At 35.1% G+C, this 27695-nt stretch overlaps 2 protein-coding genes across 2 annotated transcripts; one reads left to right on the forward strand and one right to left on the reverse strand.

Annotated features, from left to right (window-relative positions):
* Nucleotides 1-3602: 3602 nt before the first annotated feature.
* Nucleotides 3603-16098, reverse strand: LOC148947437 (uncharacterized). Its single transcript, XM_089095847.1, has 3 exons — nucleotides 16061-16098; nucleotides 10629-11425; nucleotides 3603-3724 (listed from the first exon to the last, which is right to left on the reverse strand). The coding sequence occupies exons 1-3, from the start codon at nucleotides 16076-16078 to the stop codon at nucleotides 3694-3696; spliced, it is 846 nt and encodes a 281-aa protein (XP_088951973.1). The 5' UTR covers nucleotides 16079-16098; the 3' UTR covers nucleotides 3603-3693.
* A 7023-nt stretch (nucleotides 16099-23121) lies between these two features.
* On the forward strand, nucleotides 23122-27371 carry LOC148947438 (uncharacterized). Its single transcript, XM_089095848.1, has 3 exons — nucleotides 23122-23164; nucleotides 25387-25703; nucleotides 27155-27371. Exons 1-3 carry the CDS (start codon nucleotides 23159-23161, stop codon nucleotides 27297-27299), a joined length of 468 nt encoding a protein of 155 aa, XP_088951974.1. The 5' UTR covers nucleotides 23122-23158; the 3' UTR covers nucleotides 27300-27371.
* Nucleotides 27372-27695: the final 324 nt, after the last annotated feature.

Below are 27695 nucleotides of genomic sequence, written 5' to 3' on the forward strand. Positions count from 1 at the left end.
AAAGTGATTGGAAGTCACCTAACACCCCTTCTTCGCCCATCATTTCCCCAAATATATCCAATCAAAATTTTGAAAAAACCATTTTGTTCCACGCAGATAAAGTTCAGGGAATTATACCTTAGAGCTGGACAATCCCCCCACAGTTTTCAGGGCAAGGGTTATAAATTATGCCCTTGGGGCATATAAGGTTTTTATTGAAATGTTTGTCATAGAAGCTCATTCGATTGGAAGTTCAAAGGGCTAGTGCCATTTTTAATAGTCGAAAGTAATTTGAGGGCAACTAACCCCCCTCTAACGCCCACCTTTTCCCCAAACACATCCAATCAAAGTTTTTAGATAGCCATTTCATTTAACGGAGTTGAAAGTTTTGGAAATTAGGTCTTTAAGGATGACAACCCATCCCCCCCACAACCCTCAGGGCAAGATTTTTAAGTTATGTCCTGATAGCATGTAAGGTTTTTATTGAAAGCTATGTTGTAAAAATATCCAAAAGGGCTCATGCAATTGATAATTGAAAGGGCTATTGACCTTTTAATAGTCGACAGTGATTGAAGGGCAACTAACCCCCCTCTCACGCCCACCCTTTCCCCAAACACATCCAATCAAAATTTTTATATATCCAATTTGTTCAACGTATTCGAAAGTTCTGGAAATTAGGTCTTTGAGGATGATAACCCCATCAGAGCTTTCAATGGAAGGGTTGTAAGTTATGCCCTGGGGGCATGTAAGGGGTATATAGAAAGTTGTTGTAGAAATTTCAAAAGGGGCTCATTTGATTGGAAATTGAAATTGCCCTTTTTAGTAGTCGAAAGTGAGTGGAGAGTAATTAACCCCCGTCTCACGCCCCCCATTTCCCCAAACATATTCAATCAAAGTTTAGAGATAGCCATTTTATTCAACGTAGTTGAAAGTTCTGGAAATTATGTATTTAAAGATGACAAACCCCCCAGAGTCCCCAGGGCGAAGGTTGTAATTTATGCCCTGGGGTTATATAAGGTTTTTAATGATAGAGTTGTCGTAAAAACTTCAAAAGGGGATCATTCAATTGGAAATTTAGAGTGCTAATGTTCTTTTTAATAGTTGAAAGTGATTGGAAGGTAGCTAACCCCTCTCTCACGCCCACCATTCCCCCAAACACACCCAATCAAAATTTTCAGATAGCAATTTTGTTTAACGTAGTAGAAAGTTCTCGAAATTAAGTCTGTGAAGATGACAACCCCCCCCCCAGCCCTCACGGTGATGGTTGTAAGTTATCCTCTGGGGGCATATAAGGTTTTTATTGAAAGCGTTGTCGTAGAAACTTCAAAAGGGCTCATTTGATTGGAAATTGAAAGGGCAATTGGCCTGTTTAATAGTTGAAAGTGATTGGAGATAGACTCGCGCCCACATTTTTCTCAGACCGATCCACTAAAAATTTGGAGATAGCCATTTTGTATAACGTAGTTGAAATTTCTGGAAATTAGGTCTTAGAGGATCACAACCACCCTCACAGCCCTTAGGGTAAGAGTTGTAAGTTATGCCCTGGGGGTATATAAGGTGTTTATAGGAAGTGTTGTCGTAGAAACTCAAAAAGGGCTCATTCGATTGGAAATCGAAAGGCTTAGTGCCCTTTTTAACAGTCGAAAGTGATTGGAAGAGTTGACATTTTTAAAGTAAAGATCGATGTGGGTATAAAGTATTATATTTTTGTTGTTGTTGTTGTTTAGACCAGGGCACTTTTGTATCGAAGGAATTGTCGTAGAAATCTCGAAAAGGGCTCATTTGATTGAAAATAGAAAGGACTGGTGCCTGTTTTACTAGTCGAAAGTGATCGAAGGAAAAATAATCCCCCTCCTACGCCCCGAGTCCCATTTTACTTTATGTTTGAAAACTAAATGTTGCCATAAGATTAAATCAGAATGCACTGCGTTAATGCTAATTCCCAATAAGGCATCTCAGCAGTATCCCAAGAACGACTGAGGGTTTTATGTTCAAACTTTTGGGGCTGCTTCTGCTCTTAAGATTTAACCAAATCAAAATAGCGTAAGTTTATCCAAGCTATCAAAGAAAGTAAACAAATTTTTTGCGAATGGTATCAAGTTTTCCATTCAGGTAACTAGACGAGGCATGAAACTAAATTAAACCCTTCTATTTGTGTCCACATTTTTAAGAGGGTGTATGTTGTTAAAAATTGCTGAAAATTTTTCTCCAGCATACAAATAGCAGGAAAAACTACAAATGTTTAAAAAAACGAAAAGATTTAAAATATTATTTCCTTTTTCCCTGAAAAGACTATGTCAATATAAAACGAACGGAAATTAATTAAAAAAAACTTTTTCCACAAAATAACTTTTTAAAAAAAAATTAATGAATTCCATTAAACAAAAATGAGCAAAAATCAAATCCAATAATCTACGAAGCATAAAACTACCACACATCAATATCAACAAATAAATTAAACCCAAAATGAACAGAAATTACAATAATTAACCGTTTCAAACTCAAAACGAGCAGAAATTAACATAAGTTAGGCTCAAAACCCCCATGCCTTCCCAAGGTCAGATCATAATTTGCACTTTACTGAAAAAAATGCAAATGAATGTTCATTGTCAGTTTAATATACATATACTGATATTTAGTAATCAAAATCTTAATATTAATTGATTTATTAAAATTATAAAAGTAAAAACATTTGTATTTTTTTTTCAGTAAAGTGCAAATTATGATCTGGCTTTGGGAAGGCATAAGGGTTTTGAGCCCAACTTATGTTAATTTCTGCTCATTTTGAGTTTGAATCGGTTGTTAATTGTAATTTCTGTTCGTTTCGGGTTTCATTTATTTATTGATGCTGATTTGTGGTAGTCTCACGCTTGGTAGATTATTTGATTTTATTTTTGCTCATTTTTGTTTAATGGAGTTCTTTAGTTATCTTTGAAAAACTTATTTTGTGGAAAAAGTTTTTAATTAATTATTGTCAACAGTTGGTTCATAATACCAAATAAAACCAGTTTGAAAAATTAAGCTCTTTTATATTAACCAGAACTATATCTGACCCATGAGGGAGAGGGGGGAGGTTAGGTTACAACTGCAACAGCAGTGAATACGAAATTTAAGAAGGCAAACTTCAAAGGTTTTTATACTTCATAAGAAAATCATGTAAATCTACAAGAACTGCTTTAGACACTCGAAAATACCTGCAAATCTCGCTTATAAGGGTTGCTTTAATTCCCTTTACCTCCCTCTACCCCCCCTCCCCCCCCAAAAAAACAACATATAGTGCAGTGTGTTCAAAACTTTACCTTTTTTAAAAAAGAAAATGACGCTTTATTATAATTAATAAAAACGTCATTCAGAGTTGTAACTAGCTTTTTGGATGTTGGATGGACACAGTTCTTTACAGAATACGCAGGTCTATAGGATTCGTGGTTTGAAGTGACCCTAATCCTCCATATCCCCTGCCCACGCCTCTGACATGATTTGTCATGGCAAGTAGTCCAATGATATTTCTGTTGCTCATATCGTTTATAGCACACCGCTTCAATCTTCTGCGAACTTGAAAATGAATCAGAAAGTACATTACCTTCCATTCGTTACTGTACTTGCTAAATAATATTATTCTAATATGCAAAAGGGTATTATATTGTTTTTAATAGAAAACTTATAAATAACATTATAAAAACAAAGACAGTTTCGAAGTCGTATTGTCGTCAAACACTAGAAGAACATCGGTCGGTTGAAATGGCCACTGCAAATAAAGATAGTTGTCAATTATTGTTCCGAAATGCAAATATCATTAACTTGTTTTAAAAACAAAACTGAATAATCTAGCAGACAATACTATAATCAATCTAAGTTCAAAGCCAGAGACAGCGTTTCAATTATTCTTCAGAGGTTGGACAGAGAACTTTGCTTGAGAGACCCAAACTGTGAGATTGCTTTTACCCGTTTTTCAGGAGTTTTTTTTTCTCTCTTAAGCATTTTTTTATATGTAAAAATTAAAAAAAAAGAGTCTGTCTAATGTTGTGCCTGTTATGTAATCATCAGTTAATCATTTTCATGTCAATACATTGCTTTAAATGCTTTTTGGTAGGCCTAGTATTCCGAGTCTTCTCTCTCTTTAGGCTTGGTATATACGAGTCTTTTTTAGAAATAAGACGACCTTGAACTTACACAGGTTTACGAGACTATAAAAGATCCATAATAATTTTTAAGACTCTAAAAGACGAGTCTATGTTGGTTTTTAAATAATTTTAAATAAGTGCATCAAATTGTAGTTTTTGATGCAACCTTTGAAAAAACTGATGAGCGTCTTGGGGAGCATCTGAAGGATCCTTTTTTTTTTTTTTGCGCGAGTGATTAGATTCTTTTTCAATAGCTCATTGCAAGATATATCATTTAAGACATTGTCTTGGACAACTAGGAAATAACATTAGAATGCAAATTCAAGTATTCGAAGAAAAAAAAAATTAAAAATTCAATTTCACGGGTGTTCTCGACGGGAGGAGTGGGTTGATTTTATATTATGTGATAGAAATTTAAAAAGATATTAAAAAGTTGGGAAGGTTGGTTGATATGAGTTATGACACAAAGGGATCCTTTTCTTTAATTTATTTATTCAGTTTGGATTTAAGGGTAGGCTATATCTTGTTTTTAAGTTTTATAATGTTGTAAATTTTTTCTAGCTCTTTATAGTTTTTTAGGGATTTAAAGGTTTCTTATCAAACAATTCGTGGTAACGAACTGTAAGTAAGGAGCGACCCGGCTCAAAAGTAACCGAAACTCTAAAAAGCGGAAATTTGATACCAATATATATATATATCAAAAGAATCAAATTTTAATGTTAATTTCAAATATATAAGTTTCATCAAGTTTAGTCCTACCCATAAAACGTTAAGCGCCTGAGAAGATTTGCCTGATTTTCAAAAAAAGGTGGAAACACCCCCTAAAAGCTATAGAACCTTAATGAAAATTACATCATCAGATTCAGCGTATCAGAGAACCCTACTGCAGAGGTTTCAAGCTCCTATCTGCAAAAACGTGGAATTTGCATTTTTTTGCCAGAAGAAAGATCACGGATGCGCGTTTATTTTTTTTTTTTCCAGGGGTGATCGTATCGACCCAGTGGTCCTAGAATATCGTGGGGGGCTCATTCGAACGGAAATTAAAAGTTCTAGTTCCCTTTTTAAGTGACCGAAAGAATAGAGGGCAACTAGACCCCTCCCACGCTCATTTTTTCCTAAAGTCACCTGATCAAAATTTTGAGATAGCCATTTTTGTTCAGCATGTCTTTTAGGATAACTTAATCCGGGGGAGGGCTGAAAGTTATGAACTTTACCCAATGTTTATATATAGTATTGGCTATTGGGAAGTATACAGACGTTTTCAGGGGGGATTTTTCAATTAGTGAAAGGGGGTGAGTCAGGGGTTATGTGGGAAGATTTTATGGAGGAAGTTTTCATGGGGAAGGGACATTGCTATGAAGGGGCACCGGATTGTCCAGCATTATTTAAAAAACGATCAGAAATTAAATAAAAAAGAAGTTTTTCAACTGAAAGTAAGCAGCAGCATCAAAACTTAAAACGAACATAAATTATTACGTATATGATTGGGTTCGCTCCCAAGTCAGTACCTCGCTCTTTAAGCCAACGATTTTGTTTAGTACTTTCATAAGAGCTATTTATTCTAATTAACGGCCTTTGTGATTAGGGGGTCATTTTTAAAGAATTGGAACAAAATTCGAACTTTAGCGTAAAGAGCGAAGTATTGACTAGGGGGCGAACCCCCAAATATACGTATTAAAAATATATGAATTTAAAAGTTCGTTACGTAAGTTAATTCGTAAGTTACGTATATTTATTACTAATAAAAACGTTCGTAAATAAAATTAAGCAACTTTCGAGAAAGCCATTTAACCAAATAAAAGTAAAATTAATATGCAAATTTTGTTGTAATTATTGATCTACGGTGAGCCAAAATCAAAACCTGCATAATTTCAAAAATGTTCAAAAAATAAATTAAAAAAACAAGTTTTTTTTAACTGAATGTAAGGAGCGACATTAAAACTTAAAACGAACAGAAATTATTAAGTGTATGAAAGGGGTTGTCCCCTTCTCAACGTCTCGCTCTTTACGCTAAAGTTTGACTCTTTCTCAAAACTCTGTTTTTTTTAAACAATAAAAACTTTAGCGTAAAGAGCGAGGCGTTGAGGAGGGGAAAACCCCTTTCATATACTTAATAATTTCTGTTGGTTTTAAGTTTAAATGTCGCTCCTTACTTTCAGTTAAAAAAAAACTTTTTTTTTATTTAATTGTTATTAAACAGTACTTGTGTTTCAGGATTCGTTCTTAAAGCATTGAGACAAAAAGTAAAACTTTATCGTAAAGAATGAGGTGCTGAGGAGGGGGTAGCCTCCTCATATACGAAATTAGATCTGTTCGTTTATGTTTTAATGTTGCTCCTTACTTTCCGTTGAGAAAAAACTTTTCTTGATTTAATTTCTAACGGCTTTCCACAGAAATGCCGGGTAATACGTCTCCCGGCATTCCCGGTCATCCTGGTCATCCCCTGGAACATCTCTACAAGTAAAATTGAGACGCCAAACACAGAGTAAAACAAATAAAGAGAACTTCATACAAGGAATTATGGAAAATTCCCGCGCATTAAATTTCCCCTGGAAAGTCCGTCTAGGAAACGTCCCTTCCAATCTGAAAATTTCCCCGTGTAAAATCATTACAGACCTCTCACCCGAAAAATGTCTGTATAATTCACAATAAAAAATACTATACGTAAACAATGGGCAAATTTCATAACTTACAGCCCTTTCCCCTGGGGCTGTGAGGGAATATTGTGATCCCTAGAGGCATAGCTATTGAGTCTTTTTTAACCATCCTGAACAAAAGGGACATCTAAAAATTTTGAATGGGGGACTTTGCGGGGGAAATGGGGCTCGGGAGGGGGTCTAGTTGTTTTCTAGTCTTTTTGGTCACTTAAAAATGACACTAGAACTTTTAATTTCCGTTCGAAAGAACCCTCATCTGATCTTCTAGGATCATCAGTTTGATACTATCACACCTGGGAAAAAAAACACCAATCCATGATCTCTGACAAAAAATACAAAATTCTACAATTTTTCAAATGGGAGCTTGAAACCGCTACAGTTCTCTGATGCGCTAAATATAATGAAGCGATTTTCATTAGGATACTTTGACTTTTTGGGGCTGTTTCCCCAATTCTTTGAAAATCAGACAAATTTTTTTATTTTCTCAAAAGCTCGTAGCTTTTGATGGGTAAGATTAAGCTTAGTGAGTCTTATATATTTGGAATCATCATAAAAATCCGATGCTTTTGATGTATCTATTATTATCAAATTTATTTTTTTAGAGTCTCCGTTACTATTGGACCGAGTCGCTCTACAAACTGTAGAGCGTTTGTTACTACAAACTGTTTAATCTTAGCTCGTGTGCAAAATTTATAGTCGATCCAACACAAAGAATCTGGATAAAAAGATAGAAAGAAACATCGGATAAAAACTAAATATTTGCATCAATATTACCAGATGCGCAATCGTAAACGCAACAACGCGCTGAAGGAAGTATTTTTAGAGGGAAAATGCATAGGAGGTGCGAACTGAAAGCTGATTTTAAGAATTAAAATTACAACGACCGAATGGCGTGGGGGGACTCGTAGGTGTTGGCTGGAAAACTAAAGATTTCAAAAGTTTGAAACTACGTGTAATTTTAAGAAAATTGCGAGAAAATTGCAGTGGAATTGGAAAGCCTTTATGGTTTCTTGCAAGAACTTATTAGTTACGCGTTAGCAAAATTAAAATTTGTCCCTAGTGTTTAGTTATTTTTATCTGTAAACTGTAATAGTTTATATTTTGTTTATTATGTTAATAAAAGTAAAAAGAGAATAGAGTTGTAGCTTGTGGCGTCATCTTTGAAAAGGATTATAAAGATTTTTGGTGAGGAATGGTGAGAAATTTTTATGTATCTAATAGAGTTTTAGCTTGTAGCGTGAACTTTGAAAAGAATGGTGAGGATTTGAAAAAGAAAAAAAAATCCGTGAGGTTTTAATGTTTTGGGTGGACTGGAAATCATTGATATTTGCTAATATTTTTGAGAAGAAGGAATAGTTATTAAAATGCAAAATCAAATATTCTGGCGAAACTAAACAAATACTAGGGGTTATTTAATTTTCTTCAGATTTTTTTTTGTGTGTAAAAGTTGTTTCAACTTTAAACATTCATTGTAGAATAAATTATTTTATTTTTATATTAATTGTTCAATAATTTAATAATTTTGGTGATAATTGATGAATTGCACAAGAATTGATGATGACTGATGAATGTGACATTTTATCGTTTATAAGAATTAAATAAAAAAACAAGTTTTTTCAACTGAAAGTAAGGAGCAACATTAAAACTTAAAACGGACAGAAATTATTACGTATATGAGGGGGTTCGCCTCCCTAGTCAATACCTCGCTCTTCACGCTAAAGTTCGAATTTTATTCCAATCACAAAGGTCATTTAATTAGAATAAATAGCTCTTTTGAAAGTACTAAAAAAAACTTTAACGTAAAGAGCGAGCTATTGACTAAGGGAAGAGCCCCCTGATATATGCAAAAATTTCTGTTCGTTTTAAGTTTAAATATTGCTCCTTACTTTCAGTCGAAGAAACTTATTTTTTCTATTCAATTTCTGATCGTTTTTTAAACAATGCTGAGAAATCCGGCGTCTTCTTCATAGGAATTTCCCTTCCCCCATGAAAACATCCTCCATGGAAAGATCCTCCCACGCAACCCCCTCCTCTAACCCCGCATCCCCCTACCTGAGAAATCCCTCCTGAAAACGTCTTTATACTTCCCAATAACCAATACTATATGTAAACAATGGGCATAACTTGCAGTCCTTTCCCCGGGAACTTTGAAGATGAAGTCATCCTCAAGGACATATTTATTAGAATTTCGACTATGTTGAACGAAATGGCTTTCTCAAAATTTTGCTCAGGTGACTTCGGGAAAAAGATGAGCGTGGGAGGGGGCCTAGTTGCACTCTAATTTTTTGGTCACTTAAAAAGGGCACTAGAACTTTTAATTTTCGTTCTAATGAGCCCTCTCGCGATACTCTAGGACCATTGGATCGATACAAACAAATAAACACGTATTCGTGATCTTTCTTTTTGCAAAAAATACAAAATTTCACATTTTTGCAGATAGGAGCTTCAAACCTCTACAGTAGGGTTTTCTGATATGCTGAATCTAATGGTTTGATATTTATTAAGGTTCTGTCACTTTCAGGGGATTCTTACCCCTTTTTTCGAAAATAAGGCAAATTTTTTTAGGCTCGTAACTTTTGATGAGTATGACTAAACTTTTGATGAGTATTAAACTTTTGATGAGTATGAAAGTTACATATTTGAAATCAACACTAAAATCCGAATCTTTTGATGTATCTACTGGTATTAAAATTCCGTTTTTTAGAGTTTCTGTTACTATTGATCCGGGTTGCTCCTTACTTACAGTTCGTTACCACAAACTGTTTGATAGCAAATTTTAATTTGCAGCATGGTCAATCGCTTCTCACTAAGCCTCCATAGACTACCATGCGGCTTTTAGAAGAAGCATGTCTACCATATGATCGATTTGGACGTGACTTTTAGAAATCAAAAACACCAGGCAGCACGTACCAAGCGTGTACCAAGTGCAATGGAACTGCGTAAAGCGTTGCAGAGACTATAACACGCGTGGCAGAATTTCGCCATGCGTGGAGGAACCGTGCAGCAGGCGGGACACCACAAGAAGTAGGCTAGTTTGTGGAAAGTGGGTGACCCATTGGACTTACCACTGAAATTTCCTTACTCCGAGAAGGTACAAATTTTGATTTTAGCACTGATTATTTTCTCTTTTAAGACTGCAAGTAACTTTTGTCAAGCATAAGCAATTCTAAACCATTAATATTTAAGGTTTTTTACGTTTGGGCCATGGAAAAAAATGAAACATTTCTTATATTTCTCAGGCTACGACCTACTCAATGAAATTTTTGATTGGAGCTGCCCTTGGAAGCTTCTCTGGTAAGGGGTGGAGGAAAAGGCTTGGAAAAAGCTTTTTGGGAGGAAAACATCCAACTTTTGTTTTTGAGTACCACAAAGTGTTGTAGTTTTTGTAGGTTTTTGGTCGGCCAGGGAGGATAGCAAATGCGGTTGGATATCTATTTTGGGTGCCCATGTTTATGCTTCTACTGTCAATCTTCGAACTAGTGCTTTTTAAGTCACGATCTTAGCCTCCTTACGCCTGTTTAACAATCGTTTAAGAAAACTTTGAAGTATTCAACGAAACATCGAGGGTTTGAATTATTCTTCTCGTAAAAACACCACTGTAGTTACAACTATGAATATCAGACTTTGCCCCGGGAAGAAGAGTTTGCCCCGGCTCGTACTGTCGTTTCTTAAAAGAATCTTCCCCACGGGTTTCATTTAGCTCTTTAAAAAATATCAGTGGTTTAATATTCATGATCCGAAATTCTCCCTGTGTCCTTATCTCTTATTGGCACGAACTGAATTCTTTTTTGGAGGGGGGGGGGGTCAAAATGTGGTAACATATTTAATGGGCAATTCATGAAGAAATACAAGAGGAATTTATAGTACTTACTGTGGTCTGAATCCACCACCAAAACCACCAAATTGGTTTCCTGCAAATTGGTTCCCAGGGAATCGATTGCCTCCCAGTCCATGTCCATGGCCAATTCCATGAACTAGACCATGTCCATGTCCGTGACCCATTCCATGCACAAGTCCATGTCCACCAAACTGCTGTCCTGGAAATCGCCCAGGAAAACTTCCAAAACGATTACCACCAAAACCTCCAGAAAATGGTGATACTCCTCCTATTGGAAATCTTCCAAAATTTCCGGTAAGTGGGGCAGAACCACCAAAGGCTGGTGTTCCAGTGTTTACTGTTGCTGCGTTATTGGTATTTTGCGTATCAATATCATTAACTTCTTGCACTTGGAAGTTGATAAGACCGGACCCGGCGTTTTGGGATAAAGCCGTGTCCCGTTTTCCATGATGATGTTTCTTGTTATGTATAGGAGTTGCATGGGGGGTGGCAGGATGTTGATGAATAGGATGAACAGGAGCGTAATTCTGGTGTAGAGCATGCAATGGCTCAGAAACATGTTTCTGATGAATCTTTTGGGCAGGAATAGCTACTGGGACAGCAAGGGTGTTGTGAGACAAAGGCTTTACAAAGTGAGGCTTCTTGTGCAGAGGATGGGCGTGCGATGGTTTAAAATGAACTGGTTTGGCAGCTGGTGCTGCAATTTTGACTATTGGAACTGTATGCTTTAGATGTTTTGAAGCCGCACTTGTGAATTGGGGTTCAGCAGCTTCGTGGTGGCCTTCTTTTTTTATTGCAAGTGATAGCCCCAGCAGGCATAGAAAAAAAACCTGAAAAGAAAATGTAATTCATTAATTCAAACTGACCTAAAAAAAAATACTGGTCTTTATTTTTTTTTTCGTTTTTTAGGGTGTTGAAAAACATACAAAAATAATTTGTGGCATTCACCTGAAAACATATTCAATGAGAACCATTAGCTTTACCTAACCACCTTGAGAATATTATTTATAAGACGTCGCATAGCTCTAGTGAGCTTGAACGTCGTTTTGTATTCTTTCGGTTCCTTTGATCTTTGAATTTATCGTGATCCATTCTTATTTTATCTAATGTGTGGTTTAGTGTTAACACTGTAGTTATGCAACAATATCTCCAAAAAGCAAGGAGGTCTACCATTAAATTTAGCATATTGAAGAACCTTACAATAGAGATTTCAAACTAAAATTCTGAAATAGCCAATCAAATTAAAACTATCAGAAAGCTATTTAGTTAGCACCTAGTTTCAGAGGCTTGATGACAGCCTTAAAGACAGTCCATCAAAACAAACAAGTAAATTGTTTGTTTTGGCACTTCATTTGACTGAGTTGATGCAAATGAGGCTTCTTTAATCTATACTCGATGTTTTATAGTTGCAGACCAGCTACTAGGGGGTAAGATCAGTGGATCTTGTTTGGCCGGAGGGGAAGTCTGAACAAAAAATCTATATTGTTTGGTAGCCTACACATTTAGTGAGAAATCTTTCAGATTAACATGGAGGGAGTGGAAACGTAAAATCTTTCCTCTAACTTTCTTATATTCCGAAAAACTTTCTTGGACTGAGCTTGGTATATGGATACTGTGGGATGAAGCCCTCCCTTTCATTGCAGAATTCTTCCATGCGTAACATGAAATTATGTTCATGAGCTTTATGCATACCAGTATAGAATCCTTTCCTCCCCTTCCTCGCGAAAAATTTTAAGGGGCGCGCCAGGCAGTATCCAGTGGGAGGGGGGTTGCTGGGTTTGAGCTTCCTTCTCTCCCTTCCCAAAAAACTATTGTTCAACTCGCAAAAAGTAAAAGAATGCATATAAACAAAACAAATATTTTTAAAAATATTTTGCTGTACCCCCCCTCCACTCCAAACAAAAATCCTGGATATCAACTTGATTTGCTATTTCAGGGATGATTTTTGTTATCGAAACCTTTTTGTACACAAATTGAACTTGTACATAAACAAAGAGGGCTGAGGAGTCGTCCCCCCTCTAATTATGGTAGACCCTGATCAAACACATCGTGGTAATCAATTGTAAATAAAGATCCACCATGGTCGACACCGATTATCGAATAGGGGAAAATGTAATTGGTTGAATATTTTACATGAAAAGTGTAATTAGGTTAAAAGTTTTAATTGGGTGTTGTTGAGAGAAATCCTAGAATATTCAGGAATAATGAAAGCAGTGCAATACTGCCACACGGGGGCATATCTATCTCTAAACATATACGAAATCCATAAAAATAAGCGTATAGTATAAACCTTTTATGCAAAAAACAAACAGTAACAGAGTATTACTTAGTTGTGCACCAACTTTAAAGGTAGAAGCATGGGCGCCCATATGAGGGGGGGCAGGGGGGGGGCTCCTGCCCCCCCTGGCTAAATGATGCTGCCTTATTTTTATATTTTTGTTCTGGGATTTCTATTATATAGCATTAAAAGTGCCAATTAGACGAGGTTTGCCCCCCCCCCTCCCCCTGGAATTCACCTTATGGGCGCCCATGGGTAGAGGCCAGAAAACTAACAGTAAAAAAAATGGAAAAAACTAACAGTAACAGAGTATTGCTTAGTTATGCACCGACTTTAAGGGTAGAGGCCAAAAACTAGGAGTAAAAAAAAATAAAAAAAACTAACAGCAACATAGTATTGCTTAGTTATGCACCAGCTTTAAGGGTAGAGGCCAGAAAACTAACCGTATACAAAAACTAACAGTAACAGAGTATTCCTTAGTTATGCACCAACTTTAAGGGTAGAAACAAGAAAACTAACAGTAAAAAAAAGAAAATGCAAAAAACTAACAGTAACAGAGTATTGCTTGGTTATGCACAAAATTTAAGGGTAGAGGCCAGAAAACAAACCGTAAACAAAAAATAACAGTAACAGAGTATTGCTTAGTTATGCGCCAACTTTAAGAGTAGAGGCCAAAAACCTAGGAGTAAAAAAAAACAAAAAAACTAACAGTAACAGAGTATGGCTTAGTTCTGCACCAACTTTAAGGGTAGAGGCCAGAAAACTAACCGTAAACAAAAAATAACAGTAACAGAGTATTGCTTAGTTATGCGCCAACTTTAAGGGTAGAGGCCAAAAACCTAGGAGTAAAAAAAATTAAAAAAAACTAACAGTAAAATAGTATGGCTTAGTTCTGCACCAGCTTTAAGGGTAGAGGCCAGAAAACTAACCGTAAACAAAAAATAACAGTAACAGAGTATTGCTTAGTTATGCGCCAACTTTAAGGGTAGAAACCAGAAAACTAACAGTAAAAAAAACGAAGAAAATGCAAAAAAAAACTAACAGTAACAGAGTATTGCTTAGTTATGCACCAACCTTAAGGGTAGATGCCAGAAAACTAACAGTAAAAAAAAAGAAAACGCAAAAAACTAATAGTAATAGTATTGCTACTAGTATTGCTTAGTTTAGTTACTAATAGTATACTTATAGTATTGCTTAGTTATGCACCAACTTTAAGGGTAGAGGCCAGAAAAATAACAATAAAAAAAATGCAAAAAAAACTAACAGTAATAGAATTTTGTTTAGTTATGCTCCAACTTTAAGAGTAGAGGCCATTAAATATTTCTATGGGAAAGAAGAACATCTAAGACTTTAAAAAGTGTATTTTTAAGTCCACATTTTCAAGTTTTCAATCTGAGGGGTTTCATATTAAAATAAGGGAGAGGACTTAACCTCCGATCCCCCTTCCGTTCGAAGAATATATTTGTACCAAACGGGCAATGTGGGTACTGAGTGAATGATAGCTCCTCTCATTTTGTGATCAAGAAATTTTTTAACAAAAAAAATTGTTTTTATATATCGAAGTACTGGAATAAAAGTTTAAACTTGAATGAACTGAGCGGGTATTTGACTCCATCTTATTTATGAAGATTCTGTTTATTTTGAAAAGCAAGTATGCCTAAATGAATACCTTTTCTTGGGGCATTCCAAAAGAAGAGATAATTTTTCGGCATAATACCCTAAATTAGGTGTCCTTTTCTCAGACCATACTGCCTTCCTATGATGAACAAATAGGTTTAAATTGGGAAAAGTCCATTTATTTATACAATGAAAACAGGCATAAAAGTCTAGATATTTCAATCACATATACAGTAATCTTCATCAGTAGAAATAATAAAGTATTAAAATTAAAATAGACATATCTATACATAATAAAATAAATGACTTCCAGCTCAATCTTCTGAGAGAGTTCAATAACAGAGTAAGAAGAAAATTTACATCTCAAGGCTTTGAACAAATTTTGTTATTGAATTCTCCCAGAAAAATCTACTGAATGGCCCGGAAGTTATTATTTTGTTTTTTGTAAATACAACATTTTCAATTTCAATATTTTAGTATTTCTACTGATAAAGATTACTATAGATGTGATTGAAATATCAAGACTTTTATGCCTGTTTTCACTGTATAAATAATCGGACTTTTTACAATTTGAACGTTTACTTGTTAGAGGAGATAACCTTTAACGTACAGAGCGGGAGGGGAATAATGTGAATGACACACACCCCCTCTGGCTAATCCTAAATACGATAGTAAAAATAAAGAAAATTAATTATATATATTTTCAAATAAAAATTAGGAGGGGCATCAAATTTAAATCAATAAAAATTACTGGATATATGACAGGGCTACCACCCTTTCAAATTCCTCTTTATTTTTTCTAAGGTTCGTCTATGCTTTGCCCCCTCCGCCTCCCCCTGCAATGCACAAATTTACTGTGATAAAGTATTAAAGTTTCTATTTTCTCTTACAGCGTCTCAAGGCTAAAAGGGTGTATCTATCCATATTTGCTTTATAGAATAAAATTTTCGTTTGGAACCGATGGGAAACCTGTAAATAATGACCTACAATGGCGATATTTGTTGTACTCTATAATGATTTAAGTATAACAATGATTGCACTATATTGCAGTGAGTGGGATTGAGGGGGCAAGATCCTCTTTCATCTACAGGATAGTTGATGCTAGTATAATTCGCTCTTTAATTTCATTTGTAAAAATATATTTTTCTGTATGTTCTTTTTCTTCATAGTTACCATTAGGAGTCAACCATTTTCTAACATTAGAAACGAGTACAAATCAATCCGATACAAACAAACCATTAGATACTTTTTATTCATATCTGTTACAGGATGGTGTAAGCTAAATCATAGTATATTATGTGCTGTCTAGAAAAAAGCCCGAAGGCCTCTTTGCATTTCAACAGTTTACTATTTTCTTCCAACTGCTTTTTAGTGCGCTGTCGTCAACAGCGAAAATTAAAAATAACATTTGACTTACAAGTGTCCATCTGTTCCTTTTTTATTCTCTATATCAGACATTCAATATGAAGTTCAGTTTTTGACCAAGTTAAAATTTGTGTTTTTTTCTGTAGATGGTCATGTTATAACTAAATATACGCTATTATATAAATAGGAAAAAATTTTCACTTACCAAATTTACAGACTTCATAATTACTGTTAACTTGCTAAGTTCGCTACTCACTCTGTAGGATTATTAGGATCAGGGGTAGTTTTTGTACTTTTGCCGGGCATCAATTTAGTTTAATAACCCTTGCTAATTCAGGACGCGTATATAGATCAGTAGAACCAAGTTAAATAGGATAAAATAAGGAAAAACCATGGAGTAGCTGCTATTTTTACGTCATCTGGGTTAAGAATACATATTTTTTATGTTAGACAAGGCCGTTTGTCTGACTCGTAAAAACTGTAGCAAAAAATGGATATAAACAAATCTTGTATGCGTTTTTTGAGCTTTTTTTGTGTAAAAACCCCGCCGAAAATTTTTTTTTTAGTAAAACCCCCTACGAAAATAAATCTTGGGTACGGCCTTGATATTAGGTCCATGTTGTTCCTAAATAGTGAAACATTAGAAAGTACAATAGCATAAAGTATATAATAAATAAATAGCTTAACGTATAATAGTACAATGATTGCATAATACCTAATAACAGTATAGATTCCCAGTTATAGCGTTTTATTTATCCATATAAGATAAAAAAAAGTATTCCCTTGTGTCTATTCATCGCTAGAAACAACGATTCTCCATGATTTTTCTTTTGGTAGCTTCAAAATAAGGAAGTTTTTAGGACAGTACCGGTTTTTCGTCAGTTTTACCATTTTGAACCGTGAAAATAAATTCGCAAAATTTTACCGTTTACTTAGCACTTCTAGTTCTCCCTGTAAAGCGTACCTCTATGATGTTCTGGTAAACCACTAGCCCTGAAAAAAAAGCAAAAAAGAAAAGGGGAACAGATCAGTGCTACCCATGCCAAAAAGTGATTTTCCTTGTTGTTAAATGTGAGGACTGTAATTTCCCTGTACAAGATTTTCGACCAGGGACGTACGCAGGGGGGGGGGCTTCGGGCCCGGCTCCCCCCCCCCCCGAAATCTCACGATTTTTTTCATTTTCCCATGATTTTCTGATTTTTCTCACAGAATAATGGGTTTGAAGGATTTGGCCCCCCTTCCCCGAAACAAATTCCTGCGTATGTGCCTGTTTTCGACAATGCTGATTCCAAAGGTAGACTTTTCATTTTGATCTGGCACAATTTTCAAGGTGTTTCAGGCTTCAAACGGAAACTTTCGGTGTTTCGTGTCATATTGTTTTTTTTATTCTTTCTTGCTCAATTTTCACACTTTTCTTTTTGTATTCCGTACCTGCTACCATCAAAGCTGAATTACTGAATATGAATGTCTTTTTCACTCAAAAATTGGTTTACCAAATCCTAATTGTGATATTTTTTGCAATTGTGGAATTGTGCAAGTTTCCACTTCACCAAGTCAAAACATCGGATTTCACTCAACTGTCCTCAACTGGATTTCACTCAACTTCACTCAACTGTCCTCAACTGGATTTCACTCAACTTCACTCAACTGTCCTTGGTACATTTACAATTTTCACAGAAAAAGAAATATTTTTTTAAGAATATGCAAAAAAATCCTCCATGGCCATTGTTGGCACACGGGGCGTTGAATTGCATTTCACTTAATCGGTCTTTTTGTCGGAACAAGCACAAAGCCTGTCACCCAGCCTTGGCCCAGCTGGGATTGACCCCTGGGCCCCGCATTGCCAAGCTGAGCATCCATTCACTGAGCTAACACAGGGTAATATTCCTAAACATGTATTGAAATAATTTAATCAGTGAAAATATGTGTTAAATGGGAGAAGAAAAATTACATTATAATATATAAATAAATATTCTATATTTGAAAACAAAAAAAAGAAAGAGGATAATTCTACAGCGAGAAGAAAAATCTAAAGTTTAAGTATTTAAACTTTAGAGAAACTATTCGACGCAATATGTTTCATTCTAATTGATGAATTATCAAAAAGTATCCATCTCATTTTTAATTTTAGAGAAGGGGGAGGGAGGCTTCCGCTTTTGAGGTGTAATAGGGGTGTTCAAATGTCCAAATTCTAAATTATTGGAATCTGCCAAACAATAGTACGTTGTGTTTTAACATTTTTTCTAGAGGGGGGAATACACTGGCCGAAATTAAGCCAATGGCCACCACCTCCCTTGAAAAGAAAAAGATTTTGAAACTGTAGCCTACCCAAAGAGGGAAATAACAAATGCTCCCGAATATTTCTGGGCAAAAATAAAACATCAGGCTGTAGTTACCTCCCCCCCCCCTTTGGAAAAATCCCATTGTGATACTTTTGGGCGCCTCGGCAATATAGCCTTAAGTCACAGGTCACATAAAAAGGGAACCTTAGTGAGGACAAAAAAAGTTGAAAAATAGGTGTTTGTGTTATTTGCGACGACCATTTTAAGGTAGAGTTTTGTCGTCTCCGATCGGCTTGCAAGCTATTTGACATATTTATTAGGCAAAACCTAACCTAACCTATAATTTATATACTATGGGCAAAACCATCCACATGCGAGAAAATATTTTTAAAAAGTTGGGCTTTATCGATTCGTAGCACCCTTAAATGATCCAAAAATTAATTTTATTTTCCGATGGGCTCGAATATTTCGTGGCAAGTAGACTTGACCAGAAGGAATTCAATGAGAGCAACAAAACTTTTAACAAAAAATTTGATTGTATTGATTTGAGGCTCAAAACAGATGAAAGATTTTTCGCTGATTCGCTTGAACATTAAAGGACATATAAACAAGGCTAAGGAAATCTCAATGAAGGCAAAATTGAGGAGACTAAAATAGTTGAGTATGGTTGTACTAATTCAAATTTATTTTTAAAGGTAATGAAACAGATTTTTTGCACCGTGTTAGTAAGAAAAAATAGTTATTTTTAAATGTCGATGCGTCAAAGATGTAAAATCCAATATCAACCTCAATTTTTTTTAGCGAGGTATCCGAATAAAATAAACAAAAATTGAAAGGCACCAAAATAAACCTCAATGAAAAACAATAAGACCGTCGATTTTGAGGTCACGGGCTCGAGCATAACAATAGTTTTCTTAGAACATAATCATTTTTGGGTAGAAATCACATTTTAGGAGGAAAAACAGATCTTAAAATATTTTATGCTCGCAAATGGACATACAATTCGACTGAAGGGGGAAAGGGATCTTTCCTTTTTTTAATTTGTATCTCCAATACCACAGTTTTAATGAGTCTACCTTGTTTTGTCCCATGGGAGGAGGGTTGTGTTAGTGTAGGGAAAAAAATTTCCTTTGCTCTTAAAAAAACGAGCATACGCTACAGATTATATTTCTTGTTTATGATTACAGTCCGACTAGTTTCGCTGCTAGTTCTTTTGTTGAAATGGCAGATATTTGTATATTTACGACGTCTACAGGATTTCATATGACGTCTACGGATTCAACGACTTCGATGTCTACGACGTCTAAGAATCCCTTACGGATCAGCCCCAAATGTTATAGTTTATTTTTTTTGAAAAACGATAGCACAGAACTTAGTCTCATTGAATATTTGACTAAATACCCAAACTTTGCATTTAAGGGTTAATATAACATTTTAGCTCTTATGCAAAAACTCGAAAATATTTTCCAATATCCCTGCAATTAATCCATGATATAAATTTTTCAATTAAAAAACAGAAGAGATGTGAATTTGATATAAATGTTTTAACAAAAAGTATTTTTTTCACACAAAAGAAAAGAACAATATTTAACTCTTAAACGAGCAGAGATAAAGTCCCATAATAAGTCAAGCTTCACACAGAACAGAAATTACACCAAATAAGAAGGGTACTACCACCCCCTTGAACCCTTTATAGGTCAGAAGCCCCCTCCCGTCAGTTTACCCTATGTTCCAAAAGCTCACCATGACCCGGACTATTCCCCTAAAACGCATTAGTAGAACAATATGGTAGGAAGGGTACTGGAGGAGGGCTGGTCTTAAAAAAGCCCATATAAGGAAGGTATCGCCTTTGGCCCTGGCCTACCAGGAATGTATGGAATATTTCAAATTCCAAATAACAAGAAATTATTATCAACGAATAAAGGAAACCTAAAACAAACAATGCATTAAAATGAACGACCTCATCAAATAAGAAGATGAACAAATACTTGTCCTTGGTGCCAACCGTCTTGGGCCAAGCGAAAAGTAGGCCGTCCTTGAATAGGGTAAAAGGATGGCGTAAGGATTTGATTTGTACTCCCTGGGAAGGTTTAAAGATGAAGGCTTTGGATAGATTGTAATGGAGGAGGAGCGTGCGTAGCTGTGTTAGCCTCAGGCGACTTGCTGTTGCAGTGAGTTGTTAGTACTATTAGCAATAGTAAAACGAAACAGATTAAATGGAGAATCAAGTCAAATTTAAAACTAACTGAAATTGATACAATCAGGACTAGGGCTACTGTGACTCTTAAAGCTCTTGAAGGCTTTAAGATTTGAGCTTTATTGAACACCATATATATTTTGAACAATGTTTTTCTAATTCGTGGAAACATCGACGAAAAATAAAATCAATATAACAATCAAGATTAATGAAGGGGACTAATGAAATAAACTGAATGTTTAATATATAGCCTAAATGATATAAATTCCAGTAACTCCCAGCAATTCAAGATTCACAACTTTATTTAAAATTATATTATTTTAAATATTGAAGGTTTAGAGAGTAGCCCTACTTCTGCTTTTAGTAATAATCTATATCAATGTCTGTTACCTATAAGTTTTATATGATTATGTATTTTAGCTTCTATTTCTTTTGGTTTTCATTTATTCAATGATAAAAATTTCTGGTAATTTTAAGTTAGAATTAATCATATGGCTGAGTACTCTTCTTTGAAAAACTTCATTTTTGGAAAAAAAAATTAGAATTAGTTTCTTCTAGTTTTTTATTGCCAAATGTATATTATTGGTCAATATTATTAATATTTAATGATATTATAATCATTTTTATGCCAATGTACAAATAGTGTCTATAGATTTAGTTCAGTGTCCCCCTCAGTATTCCCTAAGAGTTCTAGGCATTTGTTTTTTCAGAAAATACCCCCCCCCCCAAAAAAACTCTCCCGGAAAATACTCCCGGTATTTATCCCCCCCCGCGGAAAATATCACACCAAAAATACCCCCCCACAGAATACATCCCCCGCATAAAATACCCCTCGCGAAAAAAACTCCCCCCTCAAAAAGAACCCCCGGAAAATCAACATTAAAGCTTAAGACCAACAGAAATTATTCCACATATAAGGGGGATGGATGCCTATAGAGTCATTGGACCTTTTAACTGTGCTGAACAAAATGGCAAAATTTTGATCGGTCGACTTTGGGTAAAAGGGGTGTTGGAGGGGGCGGGAGGTAGTTGCCCTCCAATCTTTTGGGTCACTGAAGAAGGTGATATCCCCCGATATCTTTGGACCATTGGTTCAGTACAATCTCACCCAGGAAAAAAAAAAGTCCTTATCTTTCTTCTGGCAAAAAACACAAAATTCCATATTTTAGAGGATGGGAGCTTGAAACCTCTATAGTAGGGTTTTCTGATACGCGGAATCTGATGCCGTGATTTTCATAAGCACTCCATTACTTCTAGGTGGTGTCCTTCCCCCCTTTCTGAGAATCGGTCAACTCTTTTGAGGCTCAACTTTTGATACGTAACACTAAACTTAATGATTCTTATATATTTGGAATCAGCATAATAAAATCATCAGAATCACCAAATCTTCTGGTATACATATTGATATGAACATTCCATTTTTTAGAGATTTGGTTACAATTGGGCCGAGTCGCTCCTTACTTACAGTTCGTTACCACAAACTGTTTCCTCTGGAAGGTCAATTTGACCATTTCATTATTTATATTCTTGTTTAGGTTTTAAATTTAAGTTTGATCGTTTCTTTTGTTTATACAACATGAGTATTATTTAAGAATTGGGATAAATATCAAAATGTGGCAAAAACCTATTCGCCATTGAACACAAAATAATAGTCGATTTTAAATACTTTTTATTCTTTTAAATTTTCCAATTTTTAAAAAATAATATTAATTGCAGAAGCATGCCCCATGCCAAATGTGTTTAAAAAGTTTTTTTCCAGATTCCAAAACGTAACCCAACACAAGCAGCTTTTTTATAAAATTAAATAAAAAACATATTTTTTTAACAGAAAGTAAGAAGCATCATTAAAACTTAAAACGAACAGAAATTATTCTGTATGCGAAGGGTTGCTCCCTCATCAAAACCTTGATCTTTACGCTAAAGCTGTTAGCACTATTAAAACAGCTTCCTATTTTAATTAAACAGCCCCTGTGTTTCAGTAGCCGTTCTTAAAAATTGCCTTTTTTGATCAATTTTTATTTTACTTGGTTAAGTTGGCCTCAGAGCGATTCAAACATACAATGCATGGAAGTGCACATGCCAGAAAAGTGGTGCAGAAATGGAAGAAAAGTAAAGCAGGGGCAAAAGCAGGGGGGTGGCTTGGAGCCCTCGACCTGAAGTCCTAAATTTTCTTGGATTTTTGAGCACTTCTTATTCAAATTATCAAACGAAACTTGTTATTCATTATTTTGGTCTCTCCCTCCCCCCCCCCTAAATTTTTTAATCATGGTCCTGCAAAAAAAAAAATTGGGCACGTGTCTGCATGTAGGTATAGATACTGGGTAAGGGCAATGAATTATTAGCCCAGGGACGATTGAAGCCAATAACTCATTAACACCTGTGAGAGATAATGTGCAACGCCTTGCTAATACCTAATTCATTGGATTAAGTATAAATTTATAATTAAATTGATAAATTAATTAAGTATAAATTTACTTAAATTTATTAAATAAATTAATTAAGTATAATAAATAAATTAATTAATAATTAATTAAATAAATAAATTAAGCATAAATTTGATTGCGTCACTACCATCATTTTTAATGTTAGCACATCCGTCTGCAGGTGGTACGAATGAAAAATAACAAGGGTGGTTTTACCCTGTTTAATGAGGGCGAAAGCGAAAGTGTGTCGCATAACCCAAATACGACATTTGAAAATAGTAGAAAACTGGTCGAAATTTCAAAATAGATTTTGATATATATTGGAAAAACACTAAATAACAGAATACTTCAGATTGTATTTCAGTTTCAGAAACATCGAAGATAATTTTAGTATATTCAATATGATGGTAAGTGTTGGTTCTTATACGCTACATGAAGGTTTTCGCCCCAAGGAGTAAGCCATTGGTATTGATTATATCTGATTTCAGTTCTGTCATCAAGACTATATTCAGGAGAGGGATTGAAGGTATTGAATCCCCTCCCCCCGAAATGTTTATCTGACTCGTAAAAACGTAACAAAAATGCATAATAACAAATTTTAATTTTTTTTTAATTTTTACCCCCCCCCCCAAAAAAAAAGAACCCCTCCTCCGAACAAGATATGTACGGCTCTAAGCCGTATATTTGGCTTTGGATACGGCTCTAGATGCGAAACAGACTTATTTCTTTTTGCCACCCCCTCCATTCTCACCATCAATTCAGGTTGCTTAACTATTATTATTGCATAGAAACATTGCGTATTGGAAAACTTCGTGATTTAGTTTAAAAAGTAGCGATTATATTTGCTTTTGTTCTTCAAGAAGTTTTCACATTATTTATATTTAATATTTTGTCAGTTCAATTTGTTAATTAAATCCTCGAAGCCTAAACAAAACAAGCAATTTAGAAATTAAAATAAATTTAAATAATTTAAACTCAAATTGTTCTTTGTCCCTTTATCTGTTGCTTTCTGTGAATTAACGATCTATTTGCACTTTTATTCCCACGGCAAGTAATAAGAGCTGACAATTAAGTATACACTTACAAATATTGTTATAACTTGAATATCCAATTAACAAATTCTCTCTTAAAACAGTGTTTTTCATTGTCCATGTTCAAGAATTCTGTTCCTTCTCTGTAGCATCAACTGTAACAAAAAACTAACCTATTATTATCTACCTCAATGTGTGAAAGTCTGTTCTAATTCATATAACTATTGATTGAGTGGCGTGACTCTGTAAGCTCAGTCATAGTTGACCCAGCTCTAAATAGGTACCTGGAGAAATCTGGGGAAGCTAAACAGGAAGGGTGTGCGAAAGCACAGGATGGCTAGTCCAACCCCTGGCCCCACTTCCTGGCTTATTGGCCTACAAAAAGATATCAGCGCTGCCGGTTTAAACTTTAAGGGTCTAAAGCCTATCCTTTACTTTCTTTTACATAACTATTGATTATGCTGAGAAAATTGAGTAACCATTCCAAACTAATCTCCTCGATTCCGTCTGGGGTCAATTAAGACCGATGCTTTCAAATTTAAAAGCACAAGCAACTGTCGAGCTGTTTATTCTCAGTTTGACTCTTGTCAAACTTATCTTGAAATTGAATAATTCTTGTAAATTGCCACCAAAACCTTTGAAACAAGAGTTTGAAAATCATTTAATACATGAAGACTTTAACTTAAACACCATTTTCAAATAAATATAATTCCATGAGTTTATATCACTTATCAACAGGTTTTAGCATAACAATATGAATTGTTAAGCGAAAACAAGGAGACACCCACAAAACAGGGGGGAAATGAAGAAAATATCATCAAATTCAACATGCCTGAGAATCACTGAGCTAATTTTCAGTCCTTTTTCAAACAGTTCGTGTTAGCCACAGTTTATATAATTATCCAGTAAGTTTACCGCAGATGATTTCTGGCTCTTCATTCTCGGTGCGAACAAAAAGCTCCTCCCACTTATTTGTGCACTTATTGTCCACTTATTGGTGAGCCGGCCAAGTAGTTTTGTCAGTACTTGTTCCGTAGGTGATTATTCTTTGTCTACCCATGAAAAGATCTAATGCCGCTTATGTTTATACGTTCTCTGGAGCACTCGCACCTCGGTCCGGGTTTTTATAATGGGTGAGATAGGGAAAGATCATACTGCTAATTATATAAACTGTGGTGTTAACAAACTGTTTGATAAGAAGGAGCTCGTGGTAATAGTACCCAAAAGTCTCCAAAAAGGACTTTTGATAACAAGATATACACCAAAACAATCGATTCTTATAGGGATTCTAAAACTGTAAAATTCAGTAAATTTAAAGTTCCAAACCATAAATTGCAAGCCCGAGAAAATCTTCCTAATTTTTGAAAAGGGAAGAAAGAAACCTCGCAATGGCGTATGCGTTAAATTGACATTACATCATTACGTTTAACATACCCAGAAATCTATTACAAAGTTTTTAAGTTCCTATTTACAAAATACGAAATTTTGTGTTTTTTGGAGAAGAATAACCATAGATCCATGCCTATCATCGCGTGATCATAGATAATTATTGATTTCAATTACAAATTTGACATTATTAAAGTAAATCCTGGTTTTAGGTAAAAGTATTGGCGCTCTTAGTGCTGGTAGCAGCAGTCACTTTTGCTGCACCTGTGACAGAAGATCGTGTGAATGATCTTGAAGGAGAAGCCGTCACTTCAACAGTATCTATGATGGAAGATCATGTGAGTGACCTTGAAGTAAAAACAGTCAATTTTGCCCCACCTACGATGGAGGATCCAATGGACGAACTTGAAGGACAAGCAGTCGCTTTTGCAGCACCGGCGATGGAAGATCGTGTGGATGATCTTGAAGGGCAAGCATCATCGCTTTCTTTGGGTCTAGGAGTCATGCCTCAAGCCCCATTCTACCCATCGTAAGTTTTCCATTATACCTACGTAACTAGAAACAGTTAGAAAACTTCAATATCTTCTCTTAAGCACTTTTACTTTGCAATTAAGATCAAATAGGATTTCACTTGACAGTCCAACAATCATATTGGGATTTAGATTGCAAAAGTGAATAATATTTTTACTGGGTGAAATTGTCAATTTTAGGCTATTAGTTTGTCGAAAAAAATATAGAATAAAACTGTAAGCAAATGTATTTTTATTATTTCCGGTTTCCGGTTTTGCAAACTTATATGTCTAGCCCTTGTTGTTACTTGATTTTCTCTTTGTTTGACATAAAACTGTGTTTGACACAAAAGTTTCTGACATTATTTAATTTTCTGACAATATTAGATTTCTCGAACTCAGCATTTTTGATAATCAAAAATATGCCATAGTACAATACCTTTTGAAAGTCAATTGCTGAAAGCTGGACTGTAAACAATTACCTTAAATAACCTTAAATCGCACTTGCTAGCGATAGGACGAATCCTGTGTCGGCCAGCTTCAGTGATTATAGTTAATCACCATTTGTGGCGTCCCACATGGTGCACCATGGTTTGTTGAGCCACTCCCTATCCACTGATGACTTGAACACATCCACGCTAGTAGAGGTTACTGTTTTTTCGCTAAGGGAGTTCCACAAGCTGACAACTCTATTTGAGAAGAACTTGTTCCTTAGTCTGGTGTTGGCTCGTTTCCGGAAAAGCTTTTGAGAATGACCACGAGTTCTATTTGAATTGTCCGGTTGGAAAAGGCCAGGAATGGTATCCTCAGCATTTAGAATCTTGTATGCTGTTATCACATCGCCTCGTTTGCGACGATATGTTAGAGACTATGAGATTTAATCCAATAATCTAAATCAAAAAGCCAGAATGTCAAGTGAAAAGGCAGTTATGATAGAGCTATTTCGGATACGTTAATTATAAATGCTATGTCGCACCTACATCAATTGTTGTCCAGTAGCAAATGTTCTAACACAATTGAAAAAAAAGCTTTTGTTCCTTTTTAAGTAATTTTCTAGAATGAACACATTAAAACTTCTAATTAATACCCCGGGTGTTCAGACCTCCTACGCTTGTTAATCATAACGTAATATTTTCAGTCTTTTTTTTTTTATTTATCTTTACGGTCTAATTTTGTTCTCGGGATTCTAAAAGTATTCGGCATAAATTTGTGTTTCTAGCTTGAATATTTTAGCCACAGATTCAATCGCATAATAAAAAAACAGACAGATAAACACACACTTCATATATATATATATATATATATATATATATATATATATATATATATATATATATATATATATATATATATATATATATATATATATATATATATATACGAATAGAAGCAAAGAACCTTGCTTTTTAACTCAAATAACTCTTTATAGTTCATGTAGATGACTATTTATAACTTCTTTTTTTTTTTGCAGAGGTGGTTACCCTTACGGTCCTAGCTACTATGGAGGAGGCTACCCTGGAATGGGAGTCGGTTACCCTAGTATGGGGTATGGTTATCCCTCATATCCTGCTTATGGTGGCCCATCTGCTTACATTCACAAAACTTTAATTGGTTGAGTTGATATACTATTGCTCCAAGATTGTGTAATTTATTGTATAATGTTATTTATTAATAAAGTTTGTTCACTCTTTTAACCGTTTTCCAAGAGAGATTTTAAAAAAGGCTTTCAAAATAGTGTTTGCTCCAAATAGCCAAATTAAAGTGACCTTAATAGGACGTGTTAAAAACGAGTTTCGTGAAACTGTCTAAGTCAGGGGCATAATTTAGTCAAAATCCTGAGAGGGGGGGGGCAATGTTGGAGCTGATTTTTCCAAATAAAGTGAAAAATACCAAGAGATAAATGAAGAATGATCCATATAGTGCCATAAAGGCAAAGGTATACTAAAGAAAACTGTTCTATTTCTATCCATACTTGAATTCTGTTGGCCTTTCTTAGTTTTGACCAGATTTTC

Source organism: Artemia sp. Qi Xiang Cuo, chromosome 10 (assembly GCF_049724085.1).
Source record: "Artemia sp. Qi Xiang Cuo chromosome 10, ASM4972408v1, whole genome shotgun sequence".
Classification (NCBI taxonomy): domain Eukaryota; kingdom Metazoa; phylum Arthropoda; class Branchiopoda; order Anostraca; family Artemiidae; genus Artemia; species Artemia sp. Qi Xiang Cuo.

What these genes read in the sequence shown, in the direction of transcription:
- LOC148947437 (XM_089095847.1), bottom strand. An exon ending in GGTGGTGGATTCAGACCACA is followed by an intron (nt 3,725 to 10,628) that starts GTAAGTACTATA and finishes CTTTATTTGCAG; the next exon opens with TGGCCATTTCAACCGACCGA.
- LOC148947438 (XM_089095848.1), top strand. An exon ending in CAAGCCCCATTCTACCCATC is followed by an intron (nt 25,704 to 27,154) that starts GTAAGTTTTCCA and finishes TTTTTTTTGCAG; the next exon opens with AGGTGGTTACCCTTACGGTC.